We start from the raw sequence: 22,028 nt of genomic DNA, 5'->3' as shown, positions 1-22,028 counted from the left end.
CATGCGGTGCCACTCCTGGGCTAGAACTGTAACCGAACCGGGTTTGGCCAGGCCTGGCTCCTCAAATGGTTGTGGAAACGTCAGAATCAGAATATGTATTCCTCCTGGAGGAATTCTATGAGCTGTAAAGCTCTTTTCACAGATGTCCAGGCGGGGCAGGTCAGAACGTCACAACGACAAACAATACAAAAACACGAAAGAAGTGAAAAGTATAGGAAAGTTAAACAAATCGCAAAAAAATACAAATGAAACTAAACTATTTTTTATTCTACCAGGTAAAGCCCACTGAGCTAGTAGCTTCGTTTCCAGAAGCGACCTGGCCGCAAATAATAGCTCAACAAAAACGTGGCTTATCATCACGTGGACAATGTATAGCAGTCAAATTGATCTAAGCAATGTCAATAAAAACTTCCTAGAGAGCTCTCACAACCCAGCCGGAGCGTTCTGCGCAGGGTGCCCACCTTCGCTTGGTGGAGCAACTCGGACAACCCAACGCTCCCCATCTCAGGGGACCGGGTCCCGTCCATCTCCTCCCCCTCCTCCTCCTTCGTCCGCTGTTGCCGGGACTCCAGCTCAGTGAGCCACTGCAGCAGTGCTCCCGTCTTCCCGCGGATGTCCTCCAGTTGCTCCTCCGTCGCCACCTGCAGCCAGGACCGAAATTAAAAGCGCGGTTTGTTTTGAATAATGAAATTACGACCAAAACGGGCCCCTATCTTGATCGTGAGATGTTTTCCGAGGGTTTGGGAAAGCGGTTCGGTAATGCTCGAAAATATTTCACGATGCGCATACAACAAGAGCCGCTTTTCATCATTAAGCGGCGGTGATGTCACCACAATACTTGTGCCAGGCTGGTGTCCTTCGAGACTATGACCCAACATGCACACAACAACAACAACCGCCATTTGCCACTAAGTGGCGGTGGCATCACCACAGGACTTGTGCCAGGCTATGTGCACTTTCAGGCCACGTGAAGTGTCAAAGGCTCGTTGGCAGGAGGCCACGGGACAGACCCAGGTGCTTTGGGTTGACTGACTGAGATAACTGGCGGATGCACCACTTGTGCCCCCTACTGTGCCAACTGGCTGTATTTTAGCCGCCCTGCGCTCCGCTCGTTGTTGTGAGGGTTGCTCCTCTACCCTCCGCCGTTGTTGGAGGGCGACTGCCTCTAACTGCCCGGTAGTATCCTTCACCAGCCTCCTCCACTACAGAAGCCAATCTTGACACCACTGATACGGTCGTCGTCATTGGCAAAAACAAAGATCCCCTGTATAGCATTCAACAAACTGCTGGTGTAAGTGCTGTTAGCAAGCACCTATGAGTGGCGATGTTTACACACCGCACCAGGTACTCATTTGAGGCTGAGTCAACCTAGGGGAGGCCCAGGACCGGTTCACATAATCGTCACCGGTGTTGGTCGTGATCGGGAATCGAACTCGGTTCGCCGGGTTCGTAGCGCAGCGCACTGACCGCGACACCACCGCTCCCTGGTAGCGCCCTTCACCAGCCTCCTCCACCACAGAGCCAATCTTGACACCACTGCTACCGGTCGTCGTTGTCGGCACACACTGACACACAGACCCACACCAGCAGCAGCAGCTCACAGCCTCGTCTCGCGACGCCGCACCTTCTCGGTCTGCTGCTTGATGACTTCTCCGAGCGCCTCGTTGAGTCTCTGCTGCGCCTCTCCGGAGAGCCGCGTCGCGGCCTCGTGGAGGCTGCCCAGCGCGCTCAGACGCTCGTGCGTGCGCGCCACGTACTCGGGGTCGAGGCGGGCGCCGTTCTCGCGCAGGAAGTCGCGCACGGCGCACACCGTGGCGGTCACCTCCGCGCCGCGCCCCATCAGCTCCCTCTGCAGCGCCTGGAAGCACGGCGGGGTGGTGGGGGGGCAGGGGGGTGGGAGGACGACGGAGGGATGGAGGAGCGGGTGAACGACGTGGAAGTCGTGGGGTGCTGTGGAGTCTCGAGCCGCTGCATCCGTTCACCCGACTTTTACCCACAAAAGGCGCAGAACCAAACCGAATCGGTGTCGGAGACCTTCAACCACTCGCTGCACTGATTCGAGGCGCGGGGCAGGGATTGACTCAATATCGCCTCGAAGTCCATAAAATAACTACCACTCGGTATTATTTTTTGTAAGCCGCGTTCCCGCACAAACGGCACACGACGACGACGACAAGGGCCGTTGTCCCCGCGTCACGAGACCCCTCACCTGGTGCTTCTCCTGCTGCCTCTGGATGTCGGGCAGCTCGCCGCTCACGGGCTGGCTCGCGAGCGCGCCCTTCGCCTCCGCGAGCCACGACTCGAGCTCGTCCAGCCGCCGGGAGAACTCCTCCTGCTTGCTCTCCACGTTCAGCTGCGGCGGAGGGCACACGGGGGCGCCGAGGGGGAGGGCGGGGAAACGACAGCTGATGCAGGCGCGCTTCCAGAGATCGATGCGGTGCGTGGAAAAGTGTCCCCCTTTGGTGCGTGGGAAGAAGAACCCAAAAGGGAAATGTCAAAGTGGTTGCCCGCTCAAATTCGCGCGCGGCGGAGCTCGCCGCCCGTTTATAGCCCCGAGCCGGTAGTAACAAGCTCCACGTTACCTTGACAAGGGGGTGAGAGTGTGTCCGTAAGGAAGGAAATGACCGCTGATTTCCCAACGAAATTTTTATCGGTCACGGATGGACGGAACGCCAAAGTCACCCGGTGCCGGGATTTGAGAACCCGTGACCTTCCGATTGGGAACCAGCGCGCTTCCAGGCACCGTGCCAGCCAAGAGTGCTACGTGGCATAACAAATACTCGAGACGGAGAAGAATCCTTTCAGGAAAACTCTCGCGCAAGCAGTTGCCATCGTCCCGCGTGCGTTCGTTGGCTGCCGGGTCGAGGCCATCAAATTTCTCCCGACGCCCGAGAACCCTCGTTCCAATGCGATTGGCCGTGCCGACCTCAGCTACCCAACCCTCAAAGTCTCCCGGCCACTTTAATTCGTCGTTAACTGTTGACAACACTGGGTTATCTTGTGCATAAATTCACCCTCGTCATGGAAATGTGGGGTTTCTATCACTGGCTCTGGGGCCTGTAAACAAGAGATGATCATTGATCCATGCTCCCTTTCGAGTGGGAAGCCACTTTCAATAATTTGTAACAGTTTTGCTGTAGAAAATTATGATCGTAACACTTAAATAATGTCTTTGAGAGCTTTTCCGATACAAAACCGCATAGCTTCCCGCATAGCGCGAGTTTGTCAGTGGGGGAGCCTTAGGGTGGCAGTGCGTGTGACAAACGCGAATCATTGCAGACTGAAAGTGAATGATAAAAAAAAACATAGTCGTGCCGAAGAAGAAGGAATTTGTTACGATTCATCAAGTGGAGTTATTGCGATTACGAACGAGAAGAAACTTCACCGAAGCAGCAGAGTGAACAGACTGGCTCATGCAGATTTTAACCCAGAATCCCAAAGAGTTACAAGCGATCGAGGTCGGACTTTCATTTCGAAAACCACCCACAAAAGCAAAGATGCCCCGTAAAGCCTGAAAATACTTTTTGGGGCAAGTGCTGTTAGTGAGCACCACCACCACCACACACGCTCACGAGGTTAGTTCAGTTCGTATACAGGTGCAGCCATTGTTTAAGCGACAAACGGTAGGGCAGACGACAGCGTTCAGCGTTCACGCATTCTCCTGCAAAATAATGTTTCGTTACTTTCACATGCGCACGGCAAGCAACACCCCAGATTGTGCGAGCACAGAAAACTGCTCCGTTACTATTGATTTGGTTGATGCTGCTGCTACGCTGGCAGTGGTGCACGAGCACAGCTAAGAGGGGAAAAATCCACATTCGTCACAAAACACTGTGGCCGTCTGGAACGCTCTTCCGATATTAGGAAGCCACTGGAGCTATGCGCTTTTAAATCTGGACTCGAAAACTCATTTCTTAGAGCTGCCTTTTGTGTTCAGTTTCTTGTCCTTCCCCCGCATCTCTCCGATTGGCACGCTTGGATAGAAGTTCAACGTACGGTACGTACGAAAAATCCAAAACAGGTGACGATTCAGGCAACAGCCCTTCTACATAGTACCTTTGTTACCTTGTGGACAAACTCCCTCTTGTCCTGGGTTTTAAGTGCTGTGACAAAGGGTTATTGCCTAAAACGGCACCTATTATATATTTGTCATTTCAAAGCCGCAAAAGGGAACATTCCCTGCGATGGGACGAGCATTTTCAAAAGGTGACGGAAAATCCGAGCCTGTAAAATGCGCAACGTTGGGCCAACGTCAGCGTGCGGTTGGAACCGTTGGGACAAAACGTTGCCCCCCCCCCCCCCCCGACAATCCACGTACACCAGGATCTTCACCAAGCCCCAGGAAGAGCGTTAACAGCAGCAGAAGTTAGGAGGCGCCGAGAGGGTTAACAGAGCTGAGTAAAATCGCAAAAACCGCCACCCGCAGACCGCCGCCGTCGTGTTTTCCTCGGCGATGTTCGCTTTGGAATCGACAAAAGAGCATCGTCAAGCAGGAGGCCGTAAAGAATAAGGGAGCCCTCTTCGATGGCAACGGTGTGCTTTTGTTTATTCCCGAAAGCCTCGGCGAGTCTCAAAGGATCTTTTGCACGAGGCTCTTGCGTTGGGGACGTTCCGCCAATTCTGTTGACAAGTGCTCTTGGCATATTCCGCATTCGTCAAAATGTTACGTTCGCATCTGATCAAAATGACCACGCACAAAAAGAATGTATGTATGCAGTAAATTTAAATGTGCAAAATAAATGGATAAATATTATCTACTCTACGTGATTGTCATTTTTGTCTTCATCTATGACATATTAGTTACATTGATGATAAATCATATTCGTGATTTGAAGCATATTTATCATATAATGAGGGACTTTAACTTTACAAATGGCTCTGGCCTGCACAGGTTGACAAAGCCTTTGGCAAAGCCTGAGGGTAACTGCCCACCAAATTCCATCGACCTCTTGCTGCCATGCAAAGACATCTGGGAGAAAACATTTGAGCCAGACTTGCGGCCATACAGAGGCATTAATACAGACACCCAACGGTTAGCAGTAGGGGTCAGGCCCGGCCTTTGCGTTGTAAAATCACAGCGGCAACAACTCAGAAGGTAAGCCATGAAGGGTACCGAAAATTCATGAATTCAGCAGTTTTGTGGCATTCGCCCGATTCGAAGGATACGTCACACGAGTGACAACAATTATGGGGTCGTTTATATAATCCGAGAATCACTTCCAACGGGCACTTCAAATTCTTTGTTCGTTTACGTTAAGGCCGGGCCTGAGAAAGACCGGGGTTTAAATCGCAAACAACGTGGGAAGGTAAAGCATCACAGGCCACCTCCCTTACAGCGAGAACGAGTGACAAAAGAGGATTTAGGTTCGTCGTTAATTTTGTCGTCGAACAGTTCAAGCTACAATGTCGCCATCTGAAATTATGGGAATAGGTTTTGGTTGATGTCCTTGAAGACGCAAACCTTCTCCTCGTGTACATGACCTCTCTCCGTGACCTCCTCTGCGGTCAGTATTGGACAAGTGGCCGTCTGCTCTCTTAGCTCCTGCAAAGGGAAAAAATTAGGTTATTAATGCTCATTGTGGTCAGCTGACGGCAATATCAAGAGGTCAATAAAAACGCTCTATTGTCCAGAACGTAAAACTCTGTGGTGCAGATTTGGGCCATCTTCTGTTATGAGCCGTTAAGATCACTCGAGCTTCTCAGTTTTAAAACTCAAGACTATAAGGGACATGTTGCCAACATACAAACCTCGCGGTTCTAACTTCTTTCCGAATATGATTACAGTAGACTCTCGATTATCCGTGTGCGGTTTGTCCGATTTGCGGATTAACCGCATACTTGAGATTTTGACGTAAATAAAGAACTCATGGAGTTTCCCTTAAGCCCAAATAAAGAATCAAAAAATAGTTAAACGTTGTTATTTTTGGAAATGTGTATTACAAGTCACGTGCTTAAACCGAACCAATATGTGCTCCGTATAATCCAAAATCCACGCGATCGCCTCTACAGTACAGTAGTTGCATATCTTTGCAACAGGGGGTGGAGTTTAATTGATGTTGATTGGTGTGGCTTTGCTACTGTCGACTTAGTGAGCGGAGTCTTCTGCGTGGGAGCAGGAAAGTGTTATCACTGAGCATTCACATCGATTTGTTTTGTATACCGATATTCGTGGGTTTTGGCATAGAGGTCCGTGAAAAATTAATCTTTTTTTGATTATCCACGATTCTGAATAATTATCTGTGGCCGTCCTCCCCGTCATTAGTGCGGATAATCGGGAGTCTACTGCATTTAATTGCAGACGACACCCTTGCTGACACCCTGTAACGTAGATTATACGCTCACCACAATGGGGACCAACAACAACAAAATAACGACGAATATTCACGGAAACTGCGGCTTACAATGGTAACATTTTGTCAGTCCACAAAGGTGGATAAATGAGAGGTCACCATTTTAGGGTGTTGGAATGCACGTGTGCAGCCCTTTGTCAACCCACCGCTGGACGAGAGGGCCTTTCAACGCCATGCAGGTTTATTTTATTTTGCCATACTTAACCATGCTGGTCAAGGTGGCGATCATAGATGTGGGATCAGAGTACAGCACAACTATAGACGTTTCTGTAGTTGCCTCCGCTGCCCACAATGTAACCCTGCAGCAGCCTATAAAACGCGTTGGGCACGGTGGTTGCTCATCCGAGAACTATCCAGGCTCAACTCCGCTTAGCTTCTGAGATATAGCGAGATCGGGTGCACTCCAGGTGATTTGGAGGCAGTTTATTTTACCTTTTCTCCCCAAAACATATCTCGAATTCATACTTATTATTATTATTAAATCGAGACTGAGAACTCATTCCTTTAAAACTCCATTTTGTGTTTGGCTCGTTGTCCTTCCCCCGCACCTCCGATTGGCACGGTTGGCTACGTACGGTGAGAAAGAAGTTCCAACGAAAAGGGCAACATACAGCGCATTACTATTCGCGCTAAGCAAGGGGCAGCGTCCCGGCAGCTTCAATACTGAGGACGGACGCACTTTGGCTTTACGCAGGCCCTCCGTCAGCGCCTCCCGCTGGGCGGAGGAGGCTTGCCGTGCCGACCGCAGGCACTTGCTCAGGTTGGCCGAGTCTTTGCCGAGAGCCTGGAGGAGCTCGGCGGGCACGGCTGGGCTCGCGTCGCACAGCGCGGCCCGCACGTGCTCCAGCTCCCGGGAGGCCTCGCACTCCAGCGAGGACAACTCCTCCTCGAACAGCTGGACGGGGTGGAACAAATGCGAGCGGCCATTTGTAGGTTCTCCAGGGTCACGGCCGTTTGCTTCTGAGATTGTGCTTAATGCGGTCAGTAATGGATAGAGATGTGGGCAAACTTAAGGAACCATAGCAATTTTTGGACCCTGTGGTATTTATATATATATTACATTTGGAGCTGTGGATAACGCACAGACAGACAAACTCACCCGCAATCGATCGAGCTGATCGTCAATATCGACATCACTGCCACTTCGCTGTAGGCTCTTCTGCCGAACCCTCACGTCCAGAACCAACGAAATCAACCTCATCACATTCTCAAAGTGCTCCAGACACTGCCGCTTGCTCAGCGAATGCTGGAAAAAAATACGTAGATTCGTTAGACAGTCACAAATGTGTTTTTAACGTTCTTATCTTATTCGAAATTTGATTACAATTACTCTTTTGACCTCTCGTAAAACGAGCGGTCCGCAGAGGGAGACGTCACAGAAGTACTACCAAGATCCCTGCCCCCTTTCTTACATCTACACAAACACACTGAGGGCCGCACTTCAGCATGTCTTGTGGGTTGGCAGGCACGTGGCAGTCAAACAGATGTGTTTTTTTTAATTGGCAGAGTGGGAATTTAGCCGAATTAAGTGAAAACCCCTCATTTAACAATAATGTTTAGTTTTATTTTAGCGTCGTTTGCGCAAAATTTCCAGAGGAACCACAGACCAGCTGGAAGGCAGCCAGGCGATAAGCTGGTGCTACCATTGACTGCCCGACCTCTGCAGTCCTCTATTTATAAAGATCTTTTCAGCCAATTAATGAATATTCATACATAAAAAGATGGGTTTCTTTGTGTGGTTATTCCCGAACGAGCTGAGACCATGAACTCACTCCACCTGAGAATACGATTTAATCAGAACCCTTTGACTCCCTGAGCCACCAGCCACCTCCCACGAATACCCTCTTAACAATATGTTAGACATTGCAAAACACGTCTTATAATTGATGATTACGTGTGCTGCGTATGTGCCAACCTGTTTTGAAGAATCGGCCACGGGGTCACATCTGCCCAAAGCTTCTTTTGGTTGCGATTCTTGTGAACGTATCAGATTTACCGCAATTGTTTCGGCTTTCTCCTGCATTCCCTCTGAAGAGCGCATCTCATTCATCCGCTCGTCAACAATTTCCCTGCGTCCGCGCTCCAAATTTTCCCCAACTCCAGTGCCATCGGTCACATTCACATTTCCAGCCTTCTCCAACATCCCCTGTGAAATGCCCATCTCATTCGTCTCCTCGCCAGCAATTTGCCCGGGCGATCGCCCACGTCCACGTATCACTGCGTCAACGTTCGCTCGATCACTTCCGGATCCTTGCCGTGCTCCATAATCAACATCCACATCACCATCCGCATCGCTCTCCTCACCGTCAACTTTTTTCACTTTCCCTTCTTGCCCCTCCACCTCTGTCGCTGCGTCACTTGACGCAAACCCGCAAATCGCTTGCCCTGCATCGTGTGTGTCGCTCTTGGCGCGTTCACCAAGATTGCCATCGATCATTTCTTCTGTTGCTTCAAAAACTTCTCTGTCGTTATGCAAGCCGCGCGTGAAATGATCGTGCAGTGCTCGCACCCTTTTGCCTCCGGCTTCCTCGATCGATATTACTGTCGCAGAAGCAAGGGCACTGTTCTCCCTGCCGTGCGAAAACTGTTTGGAAATCGACTCTAGTTCAGGATTAACCGCATCATTTGCGGGATGGCTCTGGCACTGCTGCTCGTGTGTTTTCTCTGCCAGAGATTGGTTCTGTTTACGAGGATCATTTTCACTGTGTGTTATTTCAGAAACAGCTTGAATATTGTTTGCAGATGAATTCGTTGGCATTTGAGCGCTTTTACTCGCTGCGTCGGATTTTTCCGACACGGAGCTACTCTTGGCCTTCAGTGTTTGGTAGATGTCACGAGTCAATAGACCTCTTACGAGGGCTTCATCCATCGTCATCCTCTCTCCAGACCAAATGTCCACGATGCCTCCATTGGCCAGCTGATTCTCCAAAATTGCATTCGTCGTAGCCGCGTCCAGCATGCCGTTTTTGAGGGCGTCGACAATGCAGATTCTCTCGCCCGAACATATGTCCACAATCCCACCGGTGTCGGCCTGAGCTTGCAAGGCCCGAAGTGCCGGCACGGCATCCACTTGCCCCGCCTTCACCGCCTCCAGCAGGGTCATGCGATCGCCGGTCTCCTCGTTCTCCACGCCTTTCCACAGCTCGGTCGTAAGGAAACGCTGCCCCGTACGCACGTCCGTCTTACCCTTCTGCACCAGCGACGCGTACGACACGATCTGGCAGCTGTCAGGATCCAGGAGGCCGTGCGTCACATCCCACGATCCGCCAGCACTCACCACGGCCGACTCGCTCAGGATGCCCAGGGACACGGCCTTCTTGAGGGCGACCGTCCTGCCCGACCTGAAGTCAAACACAGCGCCGCATTCCGCGAGCCGAGCCTCAAGCTCCTCTGCTGCTCTCTCGTCCAAAATCTTCATCTCCCTGGCACGTGCTAAGGGAACTGCCTCCATCGTCTCCGGGTGCACGAAGCCCTGTCGGCAGGCCTGCTCGACCCAGGACAGCTCCTCCACGGTGTCCTCATCCACGAGCCCGCGTGCCAGAGCGTCGCTCAGGCGCAGCCTCATGCCCGACTGGTGGTGCACGACCCCTCCATGCGTAATCTGCTTTCTGAGCAGCAGCACGGCGGTCTCTTTGTCCAGCAGGCCCCTGTCAACCGCCTCGGGTAGGGTGACCACACTTTTGGTTTGGGGGTCGGCGAGACCCTCGGTCTCCATGCAGATTGATGCTCGTTTTTGCCGTGTCGCTGCGTCCACATCCTTCCCCCTGGACGCCTTTTCCAGCTTCATCAGGGCCTCCACACCAGGCGCACCTCCGACCACGAGCCCCAGCTTGGCGGCGAGTGTGACTGACAGCTTCTTCTTGCGCCGGAGGTCTGTGACCCCGCCGGCGCACACCTGTGTCTCCAAAATTCTCAGGCCCGTCTCCGTGTCAAGGAGACCGGTGTTTACAGCATCACTCACAGTGAGAACCCTTCCCGTCGTCGGATGTATCACACCGCTAATTATCTTTTCTGGCTTGAACACCCTTTGCGCCAGCTTAGCATCAAAAATACCCTCTTCCAGAGCTTCCAAGATCGTCATGAATTCCTGTGCATGGTTATCCACGAACCCGCCAAAAAGTCCAAGATTTTCGTACACCTTCAAAGCCGCCTGCATCGGCAAGGTCCCGTTGTCCACCGCCTCGTCGAGCGTCATCCAGGGACCACCCACACTGTCGCAGATTGCTCCTCTGTCCCTCAGCTGAGACATCCAAACGTCCATCACCGCCTCTGTGTCCACTAATCCCCGGTCCACGGCCATTCCCAGCCCGTACCGTTGACCCGTCGATGGGTCCAAAATGCCACCACTTTCGGCCTGCAAACGCAGCAGCCTTGTGCCTTCAGCCGCACCCACAAGCCCTTTCCTGATAGCATCAAACAGCGATATTTTGCCCTTGCTTTGATCTGGAAAACCTCGCACTGCCAAAAAAGCTACCTGTAGACACGTAGCAAGAGCTGGTTCAACAATACACGCCCCTTCGGCCTCCTGGAGGCTAAGCTGTTTGCCACTTCTGTCCGTGATGCCTCCGGCTTGAATCTGGCGTTCTAGAAGGTCTCTGGCGTTTTCCAAGCTAATAAGCCTGTCGTTAAGCAGATCTTGCACCGTCGTGATCTCTGCATTGAGAGGTGACCTCAAACACTGCCCCGTAGTGGCCTGGGATTGCAGAGATGATAGGTGCACGCACGGCGCTACGTTTGTCATGGGAGACACATCATCGAGTCGGCTTTGGTCTAAAACGTAAATCTGCGAGTCCCAGGATTCATCGCTATCAGAGTCATTCGACTCATCCATGCCCACAGAGGGAGTTCCATTGTCAAACCGGGACTGATCTTCGTCGTCTTTGGTTCGTGAAGTGCTTTCTGTTGGCTTTGCATGGCCTATAATGTCTAGAGAACACGTTACACCATCGTGAGGAATGTCCATACACGTATCTTCATGTGATGGCCATCTGTCTTGTGGTTTGTGAGAATGTTCATTCTGGATTAAAGATACACCTTCTGCAATCACTTTCAACGATGCACGTTTCACAGTTTGAAGCGCTACACGTGTTGCTTCTTCAAATTCGAGGTTTGTGTTATTTTCTGACATTACGCCTTCAGAGAAATCACTCTGATTGTGCAAATTAGTTGTATAATTTAGCTCTTGCTTCACTTCACGTTTAACTGTGCAGAACGTTTCTGCATTTCTACTCACGGTGGCTTCCTCGTCTGTTCCTGCACACCCTTCTCTTTGGTCTCGCATGTTTGGTCTGCCGCAATCCACTTCACTCATGGGTTCAGCATTTTCTTCTGGAATAAATATTTTAAAATGTTCATGAATACTTCCATCCCTCTCGGCCCCATTGACTCTACCACAACAGTCCTGCTGCGCATTCAATGAACCAGCCACGTCATCTTGACGAACGTCGTCGTCACAACTTTTCATCGACATATCAAAAGTATCCACGGAGATATTCACATTAAAACTGTCGCACTCGTAGCCTGCACAGTCCTGCTGTGGGCATGTGTAAAAATCACGTTTCTTTTCTCTCCCTGAGATTTGTTCACAGTCTGGCACGATGGCTTCACTCCCCGTAGAGTATCCGTCTGCACCCTCGCACTCCGCCGTGGCCGTCTTGCAAATCTCACGGGTGATTCCCTCGAGGAAAGGGAAATCTCGGTCCACCATAACCAACCGGTCGCCTGTCAGCGCGTTTATGTAGCTGTGCCCCCGTATAAACTCTACGAGCTCGACTTCCAAGCACATTAAGTTGTGGGCTTCTGTTGTGGAGGCATGCTCGCCCACAACCTGCACCCAATCTCCCTGCACTGCACATATGCCTTTCATCTGAGAGACGTGAGAGACCTTGAAAAGCTTGCTGCACAGGGGGATACTTGGAGAGGGGTGCACACCGATAATTTGTTCATCGCCCTCATTTGAATGAGTCCTCGTTCCACGTGTGCCCATGCTGTCCGGGATGTGAGTGGCACTCAATGTGCGGCAGAGGGCCTCGTCGCAGATCCCTGAGGCCACCGACTGCTCCAGAGAGATGGCTTCTGCTGTTTCCATCCAGAATAGTCCTGCCACACAGTGCCGCTTGGAAAGTGCGCTGTGCCCAACCTCGACCCTCATCATCCCTTGCTCGAGAGCCTCCGAAATGGGCACCGTCCCGACAGAGCCGGGCCAAACGAACCCGCGGAATGTGCCCTGTGCCTCCAGGACCAAGAGCGCGCTCTTCAGCGAGATCAGCTCGGAGGCGATGGCCTCCTCCAGGTCAAGCCTGTCGCCCGTTGCAGGGTCGATGACCCCACCGGCTTGGGTCTGCCGCACCACCAGCTCGTTCGCCATTTCCCGGTCAATCAGGCCATGGCGCCGTGCTCTTTCGACAGTCAGGCGGTGGCCCGTGCGCGGGTCCACGATGCCGCCAGCGAAAAGCTGGGCTTCAAGAAGCCTCACAGTGACTTGGCGGTCCACGAGGCCTTCCTTGACAGCACGGCAAATGCTTACCATCCGGCCGGGTTTGAGTGAAATCATGCCGCAGGCCGTCTGGGTGACGGGCAGCAGGCGGAGCCCCGTTTCTGGATCAGCGATGGCTCTGCCGGTCAGCTCTGCGAGGGTGAGCTTCTCTCCCGTGTTCGGGTCGATCAGAGGCTGTGTGTGCATCCTCCACTTCTCCTGCAGCCTTAAGAATACTTCTGGCACAGGAGTGCAATTTTGAGGTCCAACTGCTGTCAATTGGACTTCCATCAACTTCACAGCAATGGCTTCTGACATCAGCCCTCTTTCCAGCGCTGCCGCAATGAAAATCAAACCTCCAACATCTTCAAGCCCAGCTGCGTGTACGCGACTCAGGGCGGACTCGAGCTCCCACAGGCTCTCAGCCGTGTTCTTATCCATGAGACCTTCGGCCAGGGCTTCATCCAGGTGAAGGCGACGCGAGGAGTGAGGATCTACAATGCCCGAGGTGGCCACCTGTGCCTCTAGGAGGGCCAGGCCCGTCTCCTGATCGATCAGGCCTTTGAGCATGGCATGGAATATTGGGAAGGTTTCCATGGTACACAGGTCCACCACTCCGGAGATTACATCATCCACCTGCAAAGCAAAGCGCACACAAGGTGTTTTGTTGACATGTATCTCATTGCACAGGTGGCAATTTTGCATGATGGCCATTCCCCGTGCGAGACAAAATGGCCGCAAAGTGAAAAACTGGTATTGCCAGGCAACGACACAAATTATATTTTGCACAGAATGGCCATGTGTTCAGTCATGCTCATACACAACTATTATCTCATAATTTTACACAACATAATGTTAATTATATTTGATGGTTAGGGTTAATCAACATGTATTCATGCATTATGTAAGTTCTGCATTAAAATCCATGCTCGTTTGTACAAAGTGAAAATGTGTCAAAACAGGCATTCATTTTCTCAAAATAATTGTATATGGGTCCCTCCAAAAAACTACCATTTTACATGCGGTATCCGCTCATGTTATTTCTAGAACTTACTATGTTCTATTGTATATAAAAACTAAAATAGTCACGTGGGGTAAGAGGCATACGTAGGGTGAAAGGCCTTTATTGTCCTGAAGCTCACACGTAGCTTGTATGTTGCATTAAGCAGCAGCTGGTGCCACCTTGCAGGTCAAGCTGATCATGGTGGCTGATGACATCACTTCTGTTAGCACCAGGATAAAAAGACCTTTCACCCCACGTAGGCCTCTTACCCCACCCCACCCTACCGTATTGTTTAACATTCGGATACTGTTTGTACTTACCAGGTCAGCAAAGGTGAGAACTCGGTTGTAACATTGAGCGAAGTGTGAGACGTTAGGTCTTGCAAAGGGACAAAACACAGATCTGCGCAACCGCTGAACTCGGCACATGCTCGTTAGGGCAAAGCGAAAGCCGTCGGGTTAAACAGAGCTTCTCTCGAATCCATCATGGCGACACGCCGAGGGTTAGTACTTCCAAAGCAAGACATCACACCGTTCGGGTTAAGCTCAAAATGCAATGTTAACAACAACAACGCGCACCTTTCAAGGTTGTTTACAGATAACGAACCACCACCAACATGCGACACAGTCCACATCTTGTTGTCCCAGTGTGTCTGGCCAGTGTGGGCCAAATGAAATCAATACAGGTAAACTCTCGATTATCTGTGAGTGTATTTTATGCGGGCGGTGGATTAAATGTGCTCGTTCGCACCTCTTTACGTGCACATTGGGTCAATTATCAGCTGCTCCTCACTCGTCGAGGGATGGCGACTTGTTTGCCCACGTGATCGCAAACACACGTGGGCAAGTTAACGGATTATTTTAAGAAGCTCTAAAAATGTTGTAACAGACTCTTAAATTTTCCCCCAACCTCCCCTACTCTCCACAGGTATTCATTTACATGGCCAGTTTTGCATGTGTTGTATTTACCATCTATTTTTTTTATATCCGCACCACCGCTATAATCCCATTATCCCCCTCCCCCGCCCCCCATCCCCGGATAATCAAGAATGACTGTATTAATTACATTTGAAGAAAAAAAACGAAACCTGAAAATGACAAGTCTTTAAACATCCACACTGCCCACATATGTAATGTGACATGTGGCCCGCTGCTGAAGGTGTGAATATGGTACAACACCGGGTATAAAACACAGTCCACCACGCACTTGCACCATTCGACAAAGCATTGGAAGCCATTGACAGGTTAAAGCATCGGCACTCACGCGCGCGTACCACGTCTGCAATGCACAGAGCAATGCCCCCGTGTTTACAAGACACTGATTTGAGCCAGTCTGTTACTCTTGCCGTTTTGCACGAGACAAATGATAAATTATAAATGAAAGTTTCGTGCGGTTTATTTAACGTTTGACTCAATGAAAAAAAATGTCGTCGTGAAAAGGTAGTGTGTGTCGGGGGGGGGGGGGGGGGGTGTGCGTGGTATCGTGTGTGGTATCTGCACACGAGCTAAACCTTCCCATAGTCAACCGATCTCCTGTCAAACTCTGCTCACTAAGGTGGTCACTCCTCCTCTATTCCTCCGTAGTCTAGAACAACACATTCCCCATTCTCGTCTGCATCACCTACTCCATCCCTGTGCTCTGGTCCTTTCTCAAGACCTCCCTCTTCTCCTCCACCTGTCATACGGCTTCATCATCAACAGTCATGGCCAATCCGCTGCTGGATGAAGGTTTCCCCAAGTCGCTGATTTTTTGTTCCCCCCCTCCCCACGATCCTGCCACGCAATGACGCAGCACATGCACGCGAGCCGATTTCATTGCTCCATCGCGTCGGTGTGCGTCTTCACGGACACGTCTCATTCCTCGCGTGGCTTACCAACGTCAAACAAAAACTAATTGTTGCTCGCTAAAATAATTCTCTCCCAAACATTGCACACAGCTACGTAGGGCATCGTCGGTTTCATTTGCTCATGCGTGTCAGCGCCATTCGCTTTTAAAGGCCAGCAGTATGCCCGAGTGTGTACATGAATGCGTGTGGGCCTGGCAAGCATCTGGTTGCCACGGCGACGCCGTGATACCTTGATGCTGTTCTCCTGCTGCAGGCTGTGATGCAGCTCCTGCGTGTAGGCCGACGACTGCTCGCACAGAGCCTCGTACGCCTGCTTCAGCTGCTGCGTCTGAGACTCCACCGCCTGGTACTGCTCCGGGGTCAGCCTGGAGGGAGATGAGCAATGGGCACGTCTGCATCATCAGCAATTCGGCCTCATCAGGAATCGGCAATTCATTATTATGGTCTTTGTCAAAGTGATTTCCTACTCAAATGAGCATTGATGTGGTGCTCATCGCCGGTTTACAGCCCTGAACCGGTGGCAGAATTCCACCTGCCCATCATGTGGGACAGTCTGTGGATAAGACGCGCAATGTTGACTTCGCCACAAAGTGGTCCCTATTTTATCGAACCCGGAGGGTTGATAGGCCGAGTTAACCCCAAACCAGGATCGGAACTTGCAACCTATTCGCTCTATCGCTGAGCCACCTGGCCATGCAGTGCTATAATCATCAATTCACCAAACCAGGCCCAAGTGCTAGTAATTCAACTGACCTCCACACAACCCCACGAGTACTAGCCTTCCCATTGTTACTAACTCCATCTCACCAGCTACTGGGCCTATTCATTCCACTGATCCTAATCCCACCCGTAGAATCACCTCTGGCACCTCCACAATGCCCCTTTCACTTTTTATTCCCTTTTCAGACTTGACGTTCCCAGCACCACCCGACAGGACACGTGGAGCAAGTATTCACGCCAATCAACAATTGTTCAGTCTCGCACAACAAGCGCTGCAGTGTGTGACATGTTTGATCCTTTGAGGCAGAGGGCGACAAATGTTTAATTAAGCTGCTTGCACCCCCGAGCGATAGGTTTGTGCAACTCGTTTGCATGAATCTGACTCGCTTGTATGAGGACATCTCTGCAACTGATTGTGAACAGTCGTACAACCGGTTGCGAGCAGTTGTGCAACTGGTTGCTCACAGTATTGACAGACTCTGCATTCAAGCATCGATCTGCTCAGCAATTTGTGGTGACGAATCTCATCGCAGGACACATTTGCGAACTTCGGTTCGTTGTTAAAATCCTGAAATATACCCCGTTTAATTTCCCCTTGCTGCACAACTACTTGCTCGGATGCGGACAAAGCAGCTGCTGGGGGGCGATGATTAAGTTGTGATTTGTTTCTTCTCGAGAGCTGATTCGGATTCACGCGACCTATTGCTCAGGTTTTAGGAGCCCGGGCTTAAGGATCTTAAGCAACGGAGTCTGAGGCCAGGTTGGGGTGGGGGGGAGTTACTTGTCTCCGCAGAGGGCGAGGAAGGTCTGGGACCTCTGGATGGCCTCGGCGATCTCCTCCTTGCGGCCCGACAGCTCCTCCGCGAAGCTCTGCAAGCGGACGCGACAAACAAGAGCGAGTCAAGGGAGAGAATCGTCCCTGCGTGGCTGCGACGACACACTTACCTCTCGATTATCCCCGCTCTCAGATAGGCAGTGTCAAAATCATCCACGAAGCTCGCCCATCAGAAAGTCCTTTGAGCAGGGCTCGACTAATCCATGTGCTAATACTAGGACCTTAGGTCGTCATATGTTGTAGGCCCTCATTTGACGGACAGAGGAAGAACGACTCAGGGGCGCGAGTTGGTGCCACAGACTAACGGGAAGGTATCAACGATACGGTGAGCCGGCATCAAATCGTCTCCCCACTCAGCTCTGCAATCCTCTATATATTAAGGTGTTATCGGCCAATTAACAAGTATTTACATATGGGAGGAAACCAGAGCACCTGGAGAAAACCCACGCGTGTGAGGGGGAAACACTCTATCCCATTCAGATGGCGATTAGTCAACAATCTCCGCACTGCATTACGCTGGCGACCCAGGGAACGGCACCACCTCGCTGCCCCCACGGGAAGGGAGCCTCACAACATTTGTGTGGTGATCCCCCCCAACCCTCGCTGCCGCGTAGCCACCACCAACAAGTGCACCTGAATCTCGGTCATCACCTGTTGCTCCTTGAGGCTGCGCTCCAGCTCAGCGGCATCCGACGGCTCCCTCTTGCCCTCCTCACCGCCCGCACCTCCCTCCCCGCTGTCCCGCCTCTGCTTCTCCCCGAGCGAGCGATGCATGGCCTGCACCCAGCCCACCAGCCGCTCCGAGCGAGTCAGGTGCTCCTCCTGACTCTCGGCCAGCGATTGCTGGCGCGTCGTCGTCGTGGCCGCGGACAGACAGGAGGAGCACGGGGTGGAAAGGAAGGGGGTTGGGACGCACAGACGTGCGTTGAGCGGTGGCGGCGCGAAGGCATAAGCGAGCTATGCAAATGTCCACAGTCACCAAGCAGCTGAAGGAGGGGGGGGGGGGGCCCTGGCTTATTGGGAACAAAATATTTGAGGTGCACCCACGGGATATCTTCGCAGTGGAATATATTCCTTGGCCCCCCAATTCGTAACCCAATGGAACCCTCCCACGCCCCCCCCCCCCCCCTTCTGCTTCAATAGCTGGGCTCTGGACAGCTCCGGCTGAAATTAAGCCCTGGATACACCAACCATCGGTTGGACTCAGGTCCTATTAAAGCTATTAAAAAAGCTCATAGTCCTTATATAATATTGTTGACTGTACTGCAATGAGTACTATTACCTTCACTATTTCAAGCAACTGTGAAAAAGTAAAATTACGTAGCTTGTCCAGTTAATGATGTTTGTAGTCAAGTGATGCACCCAGATATGAATTCTGCTCAGGGCTCCAAATGGACAGGCATCTCTACCGGAGTTGAGGGTCAAGGGGTCAATTACGATGGAGATCCTCTCATGACCAATCCACCCTCTCGATCTCATCAGCTCTGGCAAGATGACCAGGGTTGAGCCTGGTTTGTGCTTTGATGGGAGACTAGGAGGGGTAGAAGGTTTGGATGGTCGCAATTTCCAACTCTGTGAATTGGTGGTCTGAGCAACATCACGGCCACACATTCAGCTCTGGTGGTCTGCAACCTGAAAAAACATGTTTGCAGCCAGCACACCACATCCAGTATACTTCTCGCTATGACTGTGGCTACCAGACACTTGCCTACTCCATTTTCGAAGCAATCTATAAAATATCTAGTGATAGATTAAGCCCTGCCTGGCACCTTGTCATGATGTCCTTGGCGCTTGACATTTCACAGCGTGATCATTTTGAAACAGAGAAGATACTTATTTCACCCGAAAATTATATAAACATGAAATGTATTGTGAAAAGAGAGGTAATAACATTTGCAAATCACTTCTACTTTATTTATAGTAGTATTCACGAGATAACCTGTGTCACGATAAACATTCACAAGTAACAGCTAAGTACCCACACAAATCTACTCAGGGGCCTGTTCAGACTGTCGTAGTGAGAGCAGTTTGTGAGCGGCTTGGCAAGGCCTTCATCCAGCAGTCGATTGTCTGATGATGTATAATCAGCACGAAATGTGTGTGGGGGGTGGGGGGAGCGAATCCACCCCCCGGGTGCCTTTGTCTCCCCAAGTGCAAATGCTATAGCTCTACTGCACAAGAGAGCCATTGAATTTACGAAGTAAAATAAAAACCACGCAATACTCTGCGTGTAATAGAAACTGCGAATGAGAAGTCACGATAACGTGAAAACAAACACGCAAACAATATGCGAATCAAATCATGAGCCCCTAGAATTGCGACAATTCTCCGAATCGCCCGGAGGTATTGAAACCACCTAATATTTTTTTTTTAATTCTCAATGCCATGGGTTAGTTCAGCCATTCCAAACGCCACTCATCCCAACCATCTAAAACTCCCCACGACCGTTGACGAATCCTCGTCGGCAGTTTCTGAAGAAACGAAGCTCAACAACCGTGAGCATCGTGAATGCGAACTCCCTGGATGGAAATCAGTGCAGCAACTTTCCCAACTCCTTTGATGGCAAAGGACAAACATGCATTGGGAAATTGTGCCAGCAAATCATGTTTGTTTTGGCACAACGAGTTCACTTCATCAGGCAATGAGCAAGAGGGTGAAAATGCGATTATTAAGACTATCATTTATAAAACAGACTTCAATGTACATGCCCAGTGCTCCAGATAAAAGTTTTGGGGCTTTGAGGTAATTTTCCCGCCAAATGTTGACACGTGTTGTGCGAGTAGCAAATATTTTCAGATGACAATTTTTTAAAATAAACTAGTCATGAGAAAAACTAGTCATGATAAATGTTCATAAATAATGTGAATACTGTGAAATCCATAATGCTAGCGTGTGGAGGTAGGCATCGACTACAGCCTTGTATTTTAATTGCAATGTTACTTTGAAGTACGCTACAATAAATACAACCGTCAAGCTAATGCGCAAACATTTGGTCTTAGCACCCCGATAAATATTTTTTTCTGAAGGAAGAATATTAAACACAAACTTTATATTCTCTCACTACTTGAGCATGTTGGCACAAGGCAGAGAAACGTGGAAACAAAATGACGAAATGTGCAGGGGGCACCTATGGGCGATCTGCCCATGGACCGTGATGATGGTGATGCTAATTATTTAAAATGTACAGTCAAACCTCTTCATTCGCGGATTATATTTGTGCGAAATTCGACTTTTCGCGATTTTATTTTTTTTGTACACCGGTTCAACTTTCGCGACTTTTTCCCTCGCATATTCGCGATTTGGCAAAACGTCGCGTACTGGGGGAGGGACACTGCTGATTGGCTTGGGTGTTTTTCGACTCTTCAAGTGTCGTTGTCTTTCGTGTTATTTTTTGCCTTATTTGCGGTGGGTTTTTTGTTTGTTTGTTAGTTCGATAATGAAGGCTGAGTGACGGTGAGTGGAGGAAGTGATAGCAAGAGTTTAAAAAAATATACAGAAAAGAGCGGTGAGTTTAGTTGCTCAGGGCTCGGCAACTTGTGGTTCTTTCAGGACTGTTTAGTGACTAAAAATAACTATACTTAACATTTTACCAGGTGAGGCCCACTGACCTGTATAGCTCTTTTTCAAAAGCGACCTGGCCACAAATGATAGCTCAACGACACGAAGTGGCTTATCATGTGCACATTTCTAGCAGCCAACTACTCAAAACGCATATTGTTGATTCTAAATGTGGAGGCAAAAACCGGACATGCAAACTACAAATATACAGCAGCAGCAGGCGTCAGGCTAGGGATCGAACCCACGGCCTCCTGCATACCAGGCGAGGTAGTTAACATCTCCTAGCCACCGTGGCGCCCCATAATTGTATTTATTATTGTGTTCACCACGTGCATCGCGGCTTTTAACATATTTAGGGGGGGTTTTGTTGTTATTGTTAATTCGGAGAAAGAAAAATTACTATTTTTGTCATTTATGTTGTTGCATAGACTTGGTCGTGGTGACTTGCGTCTGGGGGTGCTGGGAAGGGGGAGCGGTGGTGCAGCGGTTAGCGCTGCGCTACGAACCCGGCGACCCGAGTTCGATTCCCGCTCGTGGCCACGAACACCCAGTGTGACGATTATTCAAACCAGTCCCGGGCCTCCCCTAGGTCGACTCGGCCTCAAATGAGTACCCGGTGCGGTGTGTATTAAACATCGCCACTGGGGAGACAAAGACGGCCGGGCGTGGTGTTAGCCACCCACCCCCTCGTGTGCCGTGCCGGCCTTCATAGGTGCTCGCTAACATCACTTGCCTCAAGAGTCTGTTAAGGCTACACGGGGGATCTTTGTCTTTGCTAGGCCCGCTATGACACGGTAAGCGAGTCGACAGGAGTCGTGGTCATCGTGGAAGAGAAGCGAGGTTGATGGGTTGGTGGCACTCTCTCAAGTACGCGATGGAAACATCGAGTGGGGAGGGGGGTCATGGAAGATAAATGTTGAACTTGTGGATCGAAGATCGGACTTTAAAAAAATAAAAGTGCCTTTTAAGTATTCTTGGTTCTTTCGGTAAAGTCACGTAGAAGGGAAATAATAAAAATAATAAAAATAAAACATAATAAAATAAAATTCTCTCTAGGTTTCGGCCACAACGCAAGGATGGCTGAGGACGGCTGCTTGCGTTGTGGCCGAAACGTCGTGATAATTTTATTTTATTGTTTTATTTTTATTATTTTATTATTTCCCTTCTACGTGACTTTACCGAAAGAACCAAAAATATGAATCCCTGCAGTCACGAAAGCTTTAAATAAAAATTTGCCTTTT

At 50.3% G+C, this 22,028-nt stretch overlaps 1 protein-coding gene across 4 annotated transcripts in view; it reads right to left on the bottom strand.

Annotated features, from left to right (window-relative positions):
- The window catches only part of LOC144945478 (microtubule-actin cross-linking factor 1-like), a 327,032-nt gene that overhangs the window by 139,247 nt on the left and 165,757 nt on the right, over nucleotides 1-22,028 (bottom strand). For 3 of the 4 annotated variants that reach the window (XM_078873993.1, XM_078873994.1, XM_078873995.1), the window contains 6 exons: nucleotides 17,881-18,072; nucleotides 17,176-17,264; nucleotides 15,904-16,039; nucleotides 2,210-2,353; nucleotides 1,625-1,858; nucleotides 462-641 (listed from right to left, as the gene is read on the bottom strand). In XM_078873993.1, the coding sequence (XP_078730119.1) occupies nucleotides 462-641; nucleotides 1,625-1,858; nucleotides 2,210-2,353; nucleotides 15,904-16,039; nucleotides 17,176-17,264; nucleotides 17,881-18,072 (975 nt within the window). Of the gene's footprint in view, nucleotides 1-461; nucleotides 642-1,624; nucleotides 1,859-2,209; nucleotides 2,354-5,461; nucleotides 5,543-7,029; nucleotides 7,246-7,449; nucleotides 7,597-8,265; nucleotides 13,462-14,148; nucleotides 14,413-15,903; nucleotides 16,040-17,175; nucleotides 17,265-17,880; nucleotides 18,073-22,028 lie in introns of those variants that run through there. The other variant, XM_078873991.1, reaches the window with a different exon arrangement.

The sequence above is a fragment of the Lampetra fluviatilis genome, chromosome 2 (assembly GCF_964198595.1).
Source record: "Lampetra fluviatilis chromosome 2, kcLamFluv1.1, whole genome shotgun sequence".
Lineage (NCBI taxonomy): Eukaryota > Metazoa > Chordata > Hyperoartia > Petromyzontiformes > Petromyzontidae > Lampetra > Lampetra fluviatilis.
This window is presented reverse-complemented; position numbering and strand designations above follow the sequence as displayed.